General features: G+C 38.5%; 2 protein-coding genes across 2 annotated transcripts in view; one reads left to right on the top strand and one right to left on the bottom strand.

Annotated features, from left to right (window-relative positions):
* The window catches only part of LOC136254979 (uncharacterized), a 143,201-nt gene that overhangs the window by 82,427 nt on the left and 43,217 nt on the right, over positions 1–17,557 (bottom strand). The window contains exons 11-13 of the mRNA XM_066047700.1: positions 10,379–10,717; positions 7,542–7,919; positions 3,873–4,175 (exon numbers count right to left, since the gene is read on the bottom strand). Coding sequence (XP_065903772.1) covers positions 3,873–4,175; positions 7,542–7,919; positions 10,379–10,717 — 1,020 coding nt within the window. The remainder of the gene's footprint in view (positions 1–3,872; positions 4,176–7,541; positions 7,920–10,378; positions 10,718–17,557) is intronic.
* LOC136256757 (uncharacterized) lies at positions 13,122–15,495 on the top strand. The gene is made up of 2 exons (XM_066049775.1): positions 13,122–13,608; positions 14,038–15,495. Exons 1-2 carry the CDS (start codon positions 13,155–13,157, stop codon positions 14,826–14,828), a joined length of 1,245 nt encoding a protein of 414 aa, XP_065905847.1. The 5' UTR covers positions 13,122–13,154; the 3' UTR covers positions 14,829–15,495.

Below are 17,557 nucleotides of genomic sequence, written 5' to 3'. Positions count from 1 at the left end.
GCCTCATGATCTTACTTTATAATTGTACGTACATTTTGGGCCTAAGACAAGTCTGTGGTTTCTCAAAAATGAACACTTCATCAATGGTCCAGGGAATAGAATAGTTACACTATATACAGTAGATGCATTACTTGTACCAAGAGTTTTTATATTATTAACACTTGCTTGCACCTCAATGTGTGATTTATAGTACTGTAATTACTAAAATGGTTTTTCAAAGTATTTTGGGTTGACGCTTTGAACATCAGTACAGGCAAATGTTAAGTATGTGGTCAGCATGTCCTATGTGAGTATGTGCATGAGTTTATGACTTGATCTTCAAAGTGGTCATGAATGTAAAGTAATGTAGTAATTAATTTCACATATTGAGGTACAATTAATGCATGTATGGTAAAACCCCTCCATTGCTAGGACCATAATAAAGTGCTCATATTACAGAAGCCACAGAAGTATCTTGGTCTAAATGTATGTGCACCACTATATATTATAGAGTGGGAGTACAGTGTATAAACAGGTGTCCTGGTTATCAAGATATCCAGGTATCCCTTCTGAGGAGTTCTGTTATATGTATCTATGTAGCCACATACGCAACTTAAATATGGCTAAGTCCACTACAGTGGTATTCAACTTAATAAAGAAGGTATTTGTAAAGAGATAGTACATTTACATGATGTTCATGGACACATGGTGGTCAGATCTGTAATTTATAGTCAACCTGTCTAATAAGGACCATTTTTGGATTTGCTAGAAAGGGTTGTTGATGCTTTGGTGCTATACATTAATGAAGTATAACTTAACTGCAGCACATAGATGGCCTTTCAATACAGGTGGTCATTAATACAGATTGTAATGCACCTAGACACCTTCACTCTGTAAGACAAACTTGGCATGGCCTTGTTGCGAGTGGTTATTGGAGGTGTACACTCCAATACAGCAATAATAGACTGCAAATTCGACCGCATACCACAACATAATTCATTATATCTCTTGAGCCCATTGTGATCCCACCACAAAAATTTTATCAAACATAGACTATGACCCAATCATTATTCACAAAAGAATTCGAAAAATTTCAAGCAGCATTTTTCAAAATATAAGGGATTAAAGTTTTCAATGAAGTACTTTTGAACCATAATTAAGTAGATATCCCATAATTTAGGGATCACTGGAAAGGTCAATCAACAGTCTTCCATCACTGAAAATTGTGTTTACAAATATTTACACAGTGCAAGGTTGCAATTGATTTTGTAACAAGAGATGGACCAAATTTTCATGAAATATTCAAAATATTTGTGGTCATAAATCAGAAACTATGGAATGTATGGAGCTAAAAATTTGCATGAGTGATAAGCACCATAGCTACTACAAACACACCAAGTTTCGTCCAAATCCGAGAGGTGACCCTAAATTCCTTGTTGATTTGACACGGAATGACCCTAGTGCAATTACATGCACTAAACAGTTTATAGCGAAGATACATTTTATTTCCTGCATGATTTATAATTCCTTGCCGCCATATGGCGGCTACCGCCGTTAATGGGTTAAATAGTAGCCTATATAAAGTTGAGTTATGGTGCCTGTACTTATAGCAAAGTAAATTTCTTCCAAGTTATGTATACATGATTTGTCTATTAGGATTTTGTAGTGACTATTCTATTAAAGTATCTTGATTTTTCATGCAAAATGTATGATGAGTTGCATTCTAACAAAGTAAACCTGCACCTTTTATGCTAGAATGTGATTTTCAGTCTGTTGTCACAAATGTTAAATATGATGACTATGATGATGATGATTAGTGTGAGTAGGTCTTGATAGTAGTGTACTACCCGACTGATCTGTACCAAAATGGCTACAACATCAGGTTTGATTCGATAGAATACTAGAGAATGGTATAGTTTATTTGATTACTTTTGTAATACTCTAGTAGAGTGCACATTTTTTCAAGGTTTTATAATAGAACACATATAGATATTCCACTGGTAGATCTATGAAAAAAATTATGAACTTTTACTATTGAGCAGACTTTAGCTAGAACTTTTATTTATAAAGTAGTAATTAAGTGTAGCTGTGATAGCAGTGGTTCAGGTCCCTGTGCCCTTTGGACATTTTTATGCACCTTTTTTTATCCTGCAGTAACAGTTTTATTAGAGTATTTCAACCATGTGATTTACAGTTCTTTGGTTTTTGCCTTGTAACTCTATCGCTGTCAATTTTTAAACCATAAAAAGTTTAAGGTATGATGGATAACCTACAGTGTATATGCATACCAATTTTTACTTCATTCCCATAGTGGTATGCCCTGTAGGCATTACAACAAATTGGTCTTTTTAATGCAAATAATCCACCATAGCTCTATGACTATTAATAAGATTTGCACCAAATTTAGTACATGATCGTGCCACAATCTGCTCTAAAGTGTACCAATGCTCAAGAAAAACGAGCCATGCATTTGCATTTTATAATGGCTTTTGTAAAGTGTGCCAAAAAGCCCCTAAACAAAAAAAAGAAAAAATAAGTTGAATTTTGAAGGCTTATATTTTTATGATTGTGTTTAGCAATCTTATAATTTGATATGTGGGATGCTGAAGGTGGAGGGTGTTTGCAGTAGCACAGTGCTACGTATGTGTGAAAATCATGTATGCATGAAAATCACATTTTGTTTCTTAATGTAAATGTACTCACAATATGGTGCACCATGCAGCTTTCTTGGTCACACGACACGCTACCATGTGTTGTGATGTGTAATTAACATTCCATTCTTATTGTATTTTCTCACAAACTACCAATACCACCATTCCAGTGGCTTATTCATACACTTTTTGCATCAACATCAGGCTCTATTCCACCTGTGCCCCATAGCAATAGGTTTCCAGCCATGGAACTGTACCAGCCAAGTAAAGTGTCTTGTGTGAGGAATCCAGATGCATTCCACAGCTCATTTTCAATAAGCTATCTAGGTATGCAATCAGGTTTAAGGATGAATGACTTCTGCAGGATGTGGTGTGTGGTACCCCTATCCAATGTAGTTTTGTTTTCGCTTTCTACATGTGCTCCCCAGGAAAAATAATACACTGTGTTAACAAAACAACTGCTTAAAAAAAGACAAAGTTTGGTACTGAAATTGTATTGGTTAAAAGTGTGGTCTAGAAACCATACTCTAAGGCAACATAAAACACGTCAGTTATGCACCTATAATATTGGCAGCATTTAAATGGATAGTGTAAGAACAATATTGGGAATAAGAGGCAGGTGTACTGGGCTTATTTCTGCCAATTTCTTGTTTACAACTATCAAAGCCCAACAACACGTTGTAGTGTACTGTAAACAATTTAGACTTCAAAACACAGGATTTTTAACCCTCAGGCCTTGTAGAGTAGCACCCTTGCTTCGACTTGAGTGCTAAACACAGGACTGTTAGGTCACTAAAACTTAGACAAGTGTTTGAATATTATTATTAAGAGTTTCCTGACATGGGCACATCCACACCAAATTTGTACAAGCATTTCTTAGGACCTATAAACCAACATTAGCATTTAAGCCTTCATGAATATTGTTTGTAAAGATGCAAAAGCCTTTACAGAGTAGGGTGAATGCTTTAATAGAGAATTGTTTGGTAATTTTACTTGTGCGTTACAATGATAGTTAAAAAGAAGAATTACAAATTTAATATTAATTTTCCTGGTTGTTATTTATGTACAGTTTGCCTGTTTCATGAAATTCGAAATTTAAATGTTACATGCATAATTTTGAGAAATCTATCAATGTGATATTCCTGCTATATGCCATAATGACTCTTGGCACCAATAGAATGTATATTGTGTCCTTCTGTACATACACCAGAATTATACATAAACACATTGACACTTGCTTACTGGTAGTGAAAAGATTATCAAGAACAATTTCCAAACTATCACTTCCAATAGGGTTAGTGACAGTACATGTATAATTCCCAATATCACTACTACTGATGTTACTAATGCTGTAGGTACTTTGGAAGACTGCAGCAGATCCAGTGTGAGTCACACTTGTAATATTGATGTTGTTTTGTAGTTCAATTCCATCCTTCATCCAAGTAAAAGTATCTGGTGGTGATCCTTCTGAAGTGCATGTTAATGAAACTGAATCACCCAGTGCAGCATGGATTGTTTGTGATGTTGTAGTCAAAACAGGAGGAGCTATAAAATGTGAGATCATTAGCACATGTGTACAAGAACTTCAGCTACATCAGTATAGTAGAACGGCTAAGCAAAAAAATCGTTCACTTTTGGATAAAAGCACTAAACTTGGTACAACATTTGCTTAATTCATACAATTTCATATTAAATACGGTGCCATTAAAATTACCAATCATATCCCACTTAAAGAACCTGAAAAGTAAAATCAATAGAAATGTATTAGAGAAGCCACAAAAGTGCCTCATAGGAAATATACTGGAACTTTGCATTTGCATAGATGAACAAGGGATGGTTATATCCAAAAGCTGATCAATGGAAGTGTCCATCCGGGTCATTAGCTTGCCATGTCAAGAAGCAGAGTGAGTCAAGGCACGTGAAGCCATAGATATGCAATGCATTGTTTCTATTGGATTGTGTCTGTACATTTTACACCGGAATCTTGGCTCCATTAAAAGTGTTTAAAAACAGGTAATTTTACCATATTTTGAAAGATTTTCTGTAAAATTGAAATACATTCACATTATTAAAGAAAAATTGAGATTCAAAGTGCACTTGTATGGCTTCCTGACCAGCTAGAAATGGGCTTATAACTTAGTTTGAAAGCTTCCAAACATGCCCTTAGGCAATGATTTTGATGTGGCACCATATCTCTAATGATTTAGTATACCTTACTCAACTTCCACCTCTTTTATCACAAAGTGAACGATTTCATCAAAATTTGTTGCTTAGCCGCTCTACTAGTACAAAGATCACCAATTCATGTATTAACCTAAGGAGCATCATAACTTTACCACATACTTTATGTTCAAGAAGCAATATTATCTGGTTCTAGGGAGATACGTTTTTGATAAACCAAATTTAAGATCCTAAATATTATCAAATTTGGCAAAACATTAATTTTCGAAAAAGTCTTTCTGTCACGTTTACTACAGGGTGTTACCCTTTACATAGCCAAACTGTTTTAGCCATAGAAGTAACAAGTTGCTAAAAACCAGGCACCTATGCAGTAAATACTATCCACCCCACAACACCTTCACTGTAAAAAAAGTGTGTCTAAAAAACTACAAGTACCTGTAACCCAATGTAAAGCAACTCAGTTGTAGAGACAACACTTCATGAAAGTAAAAATAATAATTGGTAAGTTAAAGAGCTGATATCTGGAGCGGCCAAGAATCAAACAACTAACTATATAATTGTTGAAGTTTTTAATCCATACAAGAATACCTTAGCTATAAAACAAGCGCACCGATGAAAGTAACTGGCAATTAAAATAGCTGATATCTTAAGTGACCAAGAATGAATTTTGATATACAACTAATTGAAATTAACAAAAAGTTTAACATTGAACCTTTATCTTTCAGCTGTTTTCTACATTCACTCTTGCTGCATCCTAATTTGATTTCTTTTAACTCTAATTGGCTGGTAATTTGGCCACCTTTTTTGCTCTATACACTGAATATTAAAAAGGCAGCCAAATTACCAGCCAATTAGAGATAAAAGAAGTGTAACACAAGGTAGAGAAATAAGTGAAATATGTCTAAATACACCTATATTTTCATGTTAGTAAGGTCGCAAGAAAACTATGACGACGACGATGACTGAACGTTTTTTTATTACATAACACAATACAAATTTATTGAGAGATGTTACATAATCCAGGGCTAAAATATTGCAAAACCATCCCAACTCACAGTAGTGGCTGTGCATCTTTTAATTTGGCGTGTGCTTCATGCCACGCACCTCACTACTGTGAGGGTATTGGTAAAACCAGGAACAAGGAAATGGGAAATGAGAAATGGCTGGAAATGGAATTCCCTCACTGCAGATCACGTTTCATTTGTTATTGAAGGGGCAGATTTCCTCTAAACATTGGTGGCAGTGGCGTAACTAAACCCGGGTCTACCTGGGCCTTGGCCCGGGTGTAGCCTGCACAAATGATCAAGATACTCTAATAAAGCAGTCACAAGGTTCAGAAAAGCATTATTTGTGACCTAGTTTGGGAAAACCGGTCCCATTGTCTATTTAAAATGCCAGTTTTAAGTATTCAGTTTGATGTAGCTTGCCAATGGTGGAAGTTATGTGTACCAAATTTTCACACGTTTTATACCAATTTCTTACCTTCAAAAGCATCCAGGCATCCATGTCATGCTTTAGTCTAGTGGCTCTTGAACTGTTTGGTTGGGATTCTTTGATGACCACATTAAACAGTTTATCACAAATTTTTGACGATGATAGATAATGCTGGCAGCATCATTTATTAAGTTAAAGACTGCTCTATTAGAGTAGATATGGTAGCTAGCAAATATACTGCCACTACAAGTACACGCATGAGAATCTCAAATGACATTAAGGATTAACTTTAGGCTGGTATGTATGATATTGTGGCATGTTAATTCAGATGGTTGCATGGATGGTATGTCTCCTATGGCCACTTGGTATGATGTACCGCACTTCAGTATGAACTTATTAATTTTAGAATTAGCTGCTGTATGGGCAGTCACTCATCACAGGTGGTATGCCCAACTTTATACTACATGCCATCCTAGTCATGTGATATGTTGTAGTGGCTAGTACATATATTATACTCTAATAGAGCAGTCACTTTAACTGAAGCCATTGGGTGATCTCATACATTATATCCACCATTAGAATTTGACTAAAACACTACTACATACATGCAATTGCCATTCGAGTAGTAGTCACATGCATATATGATAATATAGCTGTTAATAATTAAGTTACTAAAACACTCTAATGGAGCAGTCACTGCTACTTCAGCCACTGATGTTGCGAGGAAATCCAGGATTGGCCATTACAAATGAAGGATGTTCTGCAGTGAGAAATTCTATTTCCACCCATGAGAAACCATCTTCAAAATTACTTGTGATGACGAAAATGCACAATGAAACAAATAGGCATGTGAAACCTCAGGAAACATGTGACCACAAAGTGTGCCATGTAGAAAACACACCGTGGGCATGGCAAGGTAAAAACATAACAAGAAAACAAAAAGACTAGCTACTGTATTACAAAATAAAGAATTATTTTATTTTAAAATCCTTCTTAGTTTATGCACTACTCCTTACAGTGTGATATTACGTGAAAAACAGTCAATCAGATATTTTGTAAGAATTTGAAATGCCTATCATAGGTTGGTTTTCACGTGAGCGCCATTCAGAATTGTATGACTGACAACCAACCTACAAATCACTGTACAAACACACACATTTGCGGAACCAGGCGTGCACCCACAGAATGTACGCCTGGTTTAATAATTACCAGACAAATAAATGGTGGTGGGTGACTATATTATCACAGATATAACTATGCAGTGTTCTGTTGTGATGATCCATTACTATAACTCACTTCTACTTGACAAATAGACTCCAACTCTAACACTTTCTTCCATCATGCTACTGTTTCTCATCATACATGTGTAAACACCTTCATTATTAGTGTTAAGTGAACTGCATAATAACACATTAATGACTCCAATAAAGCTACTAATAGTTGCTCCACGAGGCTGTATCACAGGACCATTACATTGTCCATCTTGAATCATTGTGCTACCAAAAAGTAATCCACCAAGCTCAGTGTTATCATTACTAGTAGGCCCTAATCCACTAATACACCGAAATAGCAATCCAGTTCCCATCGGAATGATTCTTGAATAATCTTCAATCATGTTGGAAGCAGACACATCACTACTTCCAGTACTTTCTGGGCCCCCAATAATGGCAATTCCTGTATATAAATGTTTTACATGTGCATAGGCCAAGAAACTTACAAAAATAGTTCATTATAAAATACTAGTTCAAAATGTGACCCACTGAGTGAAAACCCAACTAGTTTGAATTTTTACTTCTTTTTATAACTTCTTTGTTATCCACAGGGAAGAACCAATGGGCTGTCAAACTTTCAGCTTTAACTGGTGAATAGTTGTGGAGTTATAGCAATAGACAGCAGAAAGTGCAAAACAATTGATTTGTACATTGATTATATACAGAAAAAAATATGAGCGCTTGTTTAATTGATCATAACTCATGAAGGAAAAACTATGGAGATGAGACTTGGTTCATTGTCTTCACTATAAATTGGGGCATTCATCAAGGTATGGTGATTGCCTTACATACACCCACGAATGTAAGCAAAAAAGCTTTATAAACTTAGAAACAGCGACGTTTACGAAATACTTTACTATAGCATAAACAAACACCCATAATTCACATTTTCGTCATGGCACTGAAATGACACAATGATATTGTTACTCACCGTTAGCAGGCGAATCCGTTGGTCACTTAGTTATGTCGATTAGAGCCTTGTTTCATCGTTAACCGAAACAATTAATACGTGTGTAAAATAATTTTTGTAATACACGTTTTTTACCCAATGTATTTCAATGCGGTTTTTCTCAAAAACAGAAATATGCAAACTAGTCAGGTTTTCGCTCAGTGGACCACAAATTGCAAAATGTTTATATAATGCTTTATATAGCTTTGATAAGCCACAGTATAACTGAAGGGGTCAGTGGAAAAAAAAAGGGGGTAACCCACATTTTGAGATTTGCCTTTTTGCAAAAGCAAAATTGCTTGGTTAGGTATGTTAACAATGTTTCCACAAAATTTAACAATAGGACTTACAAGTTCAAGTCACAACCAAATTTAAATTTACATTAGTCTACAACAATTCAGCAATTTCTATTTAATGCCCACTATACACCTATTTTATTTTTCAAATGTGGGTTACCCCCTTTTTCCACTGACCCCTTCAATTATACAGTGGTTGAAGAAACTACAGTATCACATAATGGTTTTCCTTCATATATATAGCCAGTCACTGATAATGTTCTTAAAGCAAATATACTGTACACAAAAATGGTCCCGCTTTCATATGTGATCACATTTGCATAAGGGTACCTTTTTGCACAAAAATCAAATGCATTATATTTCATGTGAACAGTTTATTATACTATATTCAGGTGCAAAGTGAAAGTAGTAGGGTGGTCTGGGAGGATGCCCCTCAGGGTTGAAATTGCACACTTTGAGATGCTCTTTGGGAGTAATATTGGGCTGAAGTACTGTGTGATTCTCAAAGGTGCTAGTTAGCTGCCTGACAAGTGCTCAATGATAAATCTGGACAGTGATCAAAAATACCTCCATAATACTGTTTAACACTTAAATCTTACCATTGAGTGTCAGTATCCAAAGTACGTAGCTACAAAGAGACACAAAGCCAAAGCTAAACATAATGTTAACTATTTTTAGAGGTCCTTCGATGGAAAAAGTCGACATGAAGCTGTTTTGAGCAAATATTCAAGTTCACAAGAACAGTTGCACTTTTATACATGATCAAATTTGCAAAAAAAGTATTCTTTTCGTACAAAAAACAAATGCCAGGATCAGTTTACTATGCTATTACACCAAGGGTGAACTTTAGGTGGGTGAGTGGGTTGCTGAAGCACCCCCCTCCAAAATTTACTATGTGCTAGTTGGAAAGATAGTAGAAGCTACAGTATGCAGAATTTACAATGCTTATTCGATAAGGTTAAGATTATTTCCAGATTTGATCTCAGAAAGCTAAACTTGCAAAATTTCCTGTGAGGGGATAACTCCAGACCCCTTAGATTAGATATACTTTGCATACTGGTTGTATTAACCAATAGCCAGCTCCCACTATAGTTGCCCCCCTAGCTTAGTACCCCCTTGGGAAATTCTAGATCTACCCCTGTACACTAATAATTTTACTGGTCTGTTCCTATGTTTCTGTAGCCTTTAATCTACAGGTGATGATCTGATATGACTCTAGATTTGCTGGAACAGCTCAGCCAGATAGCAACAGTGGGCTGGATTCTCTCTCATACTCACAAGTACTCTCAGTAGACATAAAGTCTCCACTAGTGTCAAACCAAGAGCCTGGAAACTTCACCCATCTTCTCGCTCTGTTTCTTTTTCCTATAAATTACCCACCCACCCACTTTCCCCACCAACCAGCCTTAACACCTGCAAAATTAATACTGGATCAAAAACACCTTGCTCAAATTATAAGTGACATTAATTTACTCTACCAATACAATAGATGCCTGTGATTAGCCGCAACCTGTGATTAGCCACATTCATGAGTGGGCAGCTTTAGCCATTAGCTAAGTTAAAATTTTCAAATTCTATATTCCTGTATTGTACTCTAAATGATATACTCTATTTTACCTGATATACGAAGTGTTAATGGTTCACTGGTATAGTCAACACCACCAATGGTTGCGATACAAGTGATGGTACCAGCATCTTCTGCAGTTAGATCATTCTCAGTTACACTTTGTGTTGTATGACCAGTAGGAAAACATGCTGGATTACCACTATTATGAGCAGTGTTAGTGTAACATCCTGTAGTGTTCCACTGGTAGCTGGTCACTGTAAACATTGATCCATCACTTGTCATCACCATACATGTCAGAGTGACACTACTCAATATGGGATAGTCAAATGTGTTAGTAGATCCACTAACTGGTGTACCAGCTGGATTACTGACTATCATGACTGTAGCATCTGTATAGATATAATATTGTATGTATAATATCTGTACCTAAAAGTTACATACCTAAAAATTTTCATGTGTACAAGAGTGGCAACACACCTGTATAATACAGGTCAACCCGCTTTGTAATGCTTTGTTTTCAAGCTACATGTCAGTACTACAAACTAAACACGTACTGCTCTACTTCAGGTACTTAGAGCATAGAGCACAAATTTGAATTATTAGTAAAGTGATGTGTACTTGTGCATACTAATGGTGTCTCTTAGCAAAAACCTAACTTGACATGTGTATTAAGAAAAACGAAATTAAAAAAAAAGAAGTGGAAGTGGCTGATCAGCTGGTACAGCTTTTATGCATGCATACTTACTTCAGATTTGTTGTATACACATTAGGAATTCCTCCCTATGGCTAAGAAATACATTTGTAGGATTAGAAACAGTGCCTTGGGATTAGGAACAGTACCCTTATGGTTAGGAACAATGCTACTAAGATTAGGAGCAATGCTACTAGGATTAGGAACAGTACCCCTATGATTAGGAACAACACACCTAAAGCTCCCCTAGTATTAGGGAAAATGCTCCTAGGTATAGTGTTAGAGTTGGATTCAGCCTTGGTTTGTTCTTACTATGAAGTGAATTTTATTTAGCCGGTCACTAGTCATGGTGCAATATTTATTTAGCCGGTAATTTGTTGTATAAATATTAAGAATTCAACCCTATAGTTAAGAAACATGGTGATAGGCTAAGGAACAGTGTCCCTAGGATTGGGAACAGCATTCCTAGGATTAGGAAAAGCACTCCTAGGATTAGGAACAGCACTTCCAGGATTAGGAACAGTGTTCTTATGATTAGGACGAGTTAGGATTAGGGCATGGTTTTTAGTCATCAGGTTAAGGTTAGACTTATAAATAGTACATAAAAAGGAAGAGTAGCTAGCAAGCACTGGTGGTACAGTGGTAGGGTGTAGGCACTCCTAACGTTGATGTCTGGGTTCGAACCCTGATTGTATTCCTCCATTTTTTTCATTTCTCATAAGGTAGGGTAGGGCAATTTTGTGCATAGAGCAATTTTGTAATTTCAATTTTGTTGGTCTGTAACTTTTTAATTGTGTTATCAAATTAGTCAACATTCACGGTGACAATATGTTAGTTAGACTATGGGGATTAATTTGTACTAAAGCAGTATATGTTCTGACTTTGATGGTTTTTCAAAACACAGTTTGACTGAAGTAGTGTAGTTCGATTTTGCTGCAAAAATTTTATTTCATACCAAAATTCACTCCAAGTGGTTTCTTTAATCATTGTAATACTTCTACCCACTTGATTTTAATAAGTAGATATCTGTAGTATGTTTTGTACCAAAGTAAGATAGTTTTCTTGGGATTCGTGATCTTCGTAGCTTGCAGCAGAAATCTATAAAATTTCCTCACATGCATTTTTGACACATCCAAATAATTTTGTGCCATATCTCTTTAACAGCTATGCCAAATTGCTTACAATTTGGTATGCATAGAGTACATAAACAGTAAACACATGGTATTTATTGTAGCCAAGTTTGGTAGCAACTGATTGTACTGATCACAAGTTATGTACACAAAAGCAAATTATCTACGAAATTGCCCTGCCATACCTTACCCTTTTGTAACACAAAGTTTTTATAAATTGCAATGACCGGCTGAATATCAACAGCCTTGTACCGAACATATAGATGTTTCTTCATTTTCACATTTATAAGGTAGGAGGTGGACTGGCTGGAAGCACCATGGCACAGTGATCATAACGATGGACTAAAGAGTGAGACATCGCAAGTTCGGACTCCCAATATGCCATGGAATTTTTATAGTTCAGTACCTTTTCAGTGACATGTTTTTTGATTAATTAACATGGTTTTCTTCATTCTTGCAACAGTGTTTGTGAAGCAATGAGTGTAAGTGAGTGTACAGGTAAATATGGCTTCTGATACAACTACAATCCTAGGTAATGATTACTGAATCGTCGTTGTGACAGCCTTTTCATTACCCACACTGTTATCTCAACTTGTAGTTGTACCAGACACCATATTTGCCCTGTACATGCATTAACACTTATGCATAGAGATAAGCGATATGATACCTAAAGTATTGATACCATCAATATGATGCAATTCAAAGTGAGTATTGATACCTCATACCAAAAGTTTGATATTGATACAGGTACCTCACATGATCAATTAGTAAAATTACATTGTATATGGGAAGTAGATGCATGCTATTTTGAACATCACCATCAGTTATTGCTGAGCAGAGTAAAGAAAATGTTAACTTGCACTTCAGCCAGTGAAGTGTTGTATTGTACATAAAACTGCCCAGAATGCTTAACAAAGTAGTAATAAGCTTGTAAACTACAGTAGCCATTGGACCCATTCCTCCAGTGCGTTAGTTGTTAGACAAGTGTTATCAATTGTTATCAAGATGCCTACGAAGGCAGTAGGAAAGAAAACGAAATCGTTCGTAAAGAATGGAACAGGAAAAAACGCTCAGCAGAAGAAGAAATTCCCACCTAAGAATCCTCCTGTTAAAACTAGATCATCCGCTGTCTCGCCCGCCAACGAATCTTCCGCTAAGACAGGAACGAAGCGGAGAAGACAAGCTGAAAGTCCCGGAGCCCGACGAGAGAAGAGATCAAAGACGCGTCCCTTAACAACTGCTGACATTCCGGACATCGTGTCGGCGGTGGTCAGGGGCATGCCACAGTCTGCGGAGGCCACCCCAAGTTCCTCTACATGCCAGAAGGGAGCAAGTCGTCACAAGCAGAAGAACACAGACCAGCCTAGCCAATCAACCCGTCGTCGCGTTACTCGCATGACGCCTACTTCTGAGACGGACGACAGTTCCAACGAAGGAGACGCCGACCACGAGGATTTTGGTAAGTTATGTAGTAGTGCGTGTTATGTCCGTGTAATGTTTTCGTTTTACAAAATAAAGTGCACTATGCAAAGCATTCTTTATAACGCGCACCATGTAAAGGCTTGTAAGGCGCACCATGCACAAGCCTATGCTTTATATGTACACCATACTTTATGTAGCCCGCACCATGTTCCCTTCAGCTAATAGCCATCCTTATTATGCCATGCCTAAGCCTCTTACTGTTCCTCCAAAAAAAAAAAAAAAAAAAAAAAAAAAAAGCCTTCCAATTGTACTATACACCATGCTCCAGCCTCATTCAAGGGGTATCTCATAATACCATGCCTAAGCCTCTTACTATGTTTACTTAATGCAGGCCATATAATGTTAAAAAATCCGACGTTATTCAATCCCCACCCCTTCTCATTGTCTTTTGTGTCCTGTTCTGCAGACGAGTCCACTGATGGCTGTGAACTCCCTCATATCCGGCAGTTGGAAGTCCATCCAGATTCCAATGATCTCCTTAGCATTGACAGCCATGATTCGGATGAGACATCCCCTTCGGAGAAGTCACGCCCACCAGTGTTAATAAGTAATGGCCTCCCTCCCATCCCATCCAGACTGATGAAACGCGTGGAGGATGGATTGTTTGTTGAGATGGCAGAACTTCTGCCAAGCCACCTGGACTCAGCTGACCTCAACGTTAATGAAGGGCAGGTCACATCATGCAAGCGACTTCCTACAGTGACAGATATAATTGATTGGATCCAGTGCTTTGCAGTATATATGGCAATTATTTCCCGCCATAAACCCAAGAGGATTGCTGACCTCCTAGGATACCAGAGCCTAATAATTGGGGCATCAATGGACTGTCGTGAAGGCAAGTGGGTTATTTACGATCGTCGCTTTCGCCTAAAAGCATCAGCCTCTCGGAATGCTCTATGGTCTGTTATAGATGTTACACTCTGGAATATGACTTTCCCAGAAAGGGCTATTCAGAGTCGTCAGCAGGCAGGCTCCACCCCCTATGCTTCAAACCCTTCCCAACGGTCACAACGCCAATATCAATACCAACCAATTTGCCTGGACTGGAACGAAAATCCTAATGGATGCTCCCGGTCGCCCTGCCGCTTCAAGCATATTTGCTACCGATGTGTTCATAATCCCAGAGCCCAAGACAAGAATCACAAGGCCTCCCAGTGTCCATATAGGCAGAAGGACAGGCAGCACAACCAATCTTGACTTGAGTGATTTGTTGTTGTTTTTTTTCCCCCTTTGTTAACTGACTTTAGGCCAATACTGATAGTAGTTTCTTTTCTTTCCATATGATTTGTTGTGCAATAACACTATTTAGTCAATATAATATTACGCAATATTATGTGTGGTGATAAGTATACACAATGCTGACAGTCTAATTATCGACACCTTATCTCCTCGCAGTGGTGTCGGAACAACATATTATTGGTGTGCACACTAAGGACTTGCGTTGTAACTACAGTGACTGGATCTCATCCTGGACCAATCACCTGAGCCACCAGCTATCTGATGTCAAAGTACCACCTGCAGCCAGGGCAGTCAACACACCACTAGATGCAAGCAACTGGAAAAAATTGCTGGTAGATCACCCTAACAGACCATTGGTCAACTTTTTTATTTCCGGTATCACAGAGGGCTTTCGCATTGGCTTCAAAGAGCAATCAACTCCATTGAAATCCGCCAAGCAAAACCTGAGTTGTGCTCTTCAACACCCTGACACAGTAGAGAACTACCTAACCGAAGAAATTGCACTTGGTCGTGTTGCTGGCCCATTCCAAAAGTCTTCGGTCCCACAAGCACATGTTAGCAGATTTGGGGTCATCCCCAAGCACCACCAACCAAACAAGTGGAGGCTGATTGTTGACCTCTCCCATCCGACCAGTGGCAACATCAATGCAGGGATCCCTAAGGAACTGTGTTCGCTGAAGTACATCACAGTGGACTCAGCTATTGACCAAATTAAGTGCACAGGCCGTGGAGCACTGCTAGCCAAAATTGACATCAAAAGTGCATTCCACCTCCTTCCAGTCCACCCAGCCGATCGCCACCTTTTGTCTATGAGATGGAAGAAGCAGATCTTTGTTGATACTTGCCTACCCTTCGGGCTTAGGTCTGCCCCCAAGTTGTTCAACGTCCTGGCCGACCTACTGTCTTGGGTCTTGGAGCAACAAATGGTGACACCAGTCCTGCACTATCTGGATGATTTCCTTACTATTGGCCCACAGGATTCCCCTTCGTGTGCTAGTAATCTTCAGAGGATTAAAGATACTTGCTCCTTGTTAGGAATACCTCTTGCCCTAGAGAAGGTCGAAGGCCCTTCCCAATCTCTAACCTTTTTGGGAATCTCTCTGGACACTCAACTCATGCTGGCCCGCCTACCTGATGAAAAACTCTCAAGAATCCGGAACCAAGTTTCAGCTTGGCTATCTCGCAGAAAAGCAACAAAAAGGGATATCTTATCCCTGGTAGGCTTGCTGCAGCATGCCACTAAGGTGGTAACACCAGGAAGGACCTTTGTGTCCAGAATGTACAGACTAGCAGCTCGCCTCAAAAAATTATCTCACTTTACGCGTCTCACAAGCGGCTTCCGCTCAGATCTTAGATGGTGGCACCTCTTCATCACACACTGGAACGGGCTCAGTTTTATCACCGGCTCCACTCCAGACTATATAATTGCCTCAGACGCATCAGGGTCCTGGGGCTGTGGAGCAGTATTTGGATCTCAGTGGCTGCAACTAGCATGGTCAAAAGACTGGGCTCAAATCGACATAATGGCGAAGGAGTTAGCACCAATTGTTTTAAGCTGCGCTATTTGGGGACCACTACTATCAGGCAGCAGAGTGGAATTCCACTGTGACAACAGCAGTGTTGTTGACTCCATTACCAAAGGATCCTCAAAGGAAATAATGGTCATGCACCTCTTACGCTGTCTCTGGTTCTTCTCAGCTCATTTCGATATAAAGATCTCAGCTTGCCATATTCCAGGCACGTCGAACACTGCCGCAGACCAGTTATCCAGAAACAGATCAACAGAATTCTTAAAGCTGCATTCTCACACCTGCCGCTCCCCTGCATCAATCCCAATGTCACTGTTGAAGCTCATATCACCCCGGAGACAAGACTGGACTTCTCCCTCCTTTCTTCGTCACTTCAAGCGAACCATCAATACACTGCAAGGGTCTCCACCTGCAAGAAATAAAAAATCACATACTTAATGAGCTCACATAAAACAATGCTACAACATAATTGACCACACACTTGTTGTTCAATGTAATTGTAATTGCTGTAATTTATGCTGTTCATTGTAATTGCTGTATGATTAACTTAGCTGATAATTCGTTTGCCATTCTTGTTACAAAAATCCCAATAGACACTTGCAAACAAGGCCACACATACATACTTAAATTCCATTTGTAGACCTACCAAGGAGTACTCACCTCAACAAGCTACTGAACAAAGCCCAAAAGCTACTACATCATGGACTGGCCAAATCCAGCAGAATCACCTACACGGCTGGACGAAGACGATATGTTAACTTCTGCAAAATGGCAAGGATTCACCCGATCCCAACATCCGAGTGCACCCTAACTCTGTTCATATCGCACCTAGCTACCTCCAACATCTCGCAGGGAACTATCAAGGTGTATCTATCAGCAGTTAGACACATGCATGTATGCAAGGGGCTTCATAACCACTTCAACCGCCAAATCACTCCTAGGCTCCATCTCATCTTAAGGGGAATCAAAAAGCGCCAAGCAGGCACGCACTCAGGAAAAACCCGACTGCCGATTACCATCCAGATGCTCTATAACATAAAAGCCCTCCTATCAAAGAAACCTCCTTCCTACTATAATACCACACTCTGGGCTATGTGCTGTCTTGCCTTTTTTGGGTTCTTAAGAGTCAGCGAGTTTACAATTCCTACAGAAGGCTCC

This window comes from Dysidea avara, chromosome 5 (genome assembly GCF_963678975.1).
Source record: "Dysidea avara chromosome 5, odDysAvar1.4, whole genome shotgun sequence".
Classification (NCBI taxonomy): Eukaryota; Metazoa; Porifera; class Demospongiae; order Dictyoceratida; family Dysideidae; genus Dysidea; species Dysidea avara.
Note: the sequence above shows the minus strand (reverse complement) of the source record. Positions and strands in the feature narration are given on the sequence as shown.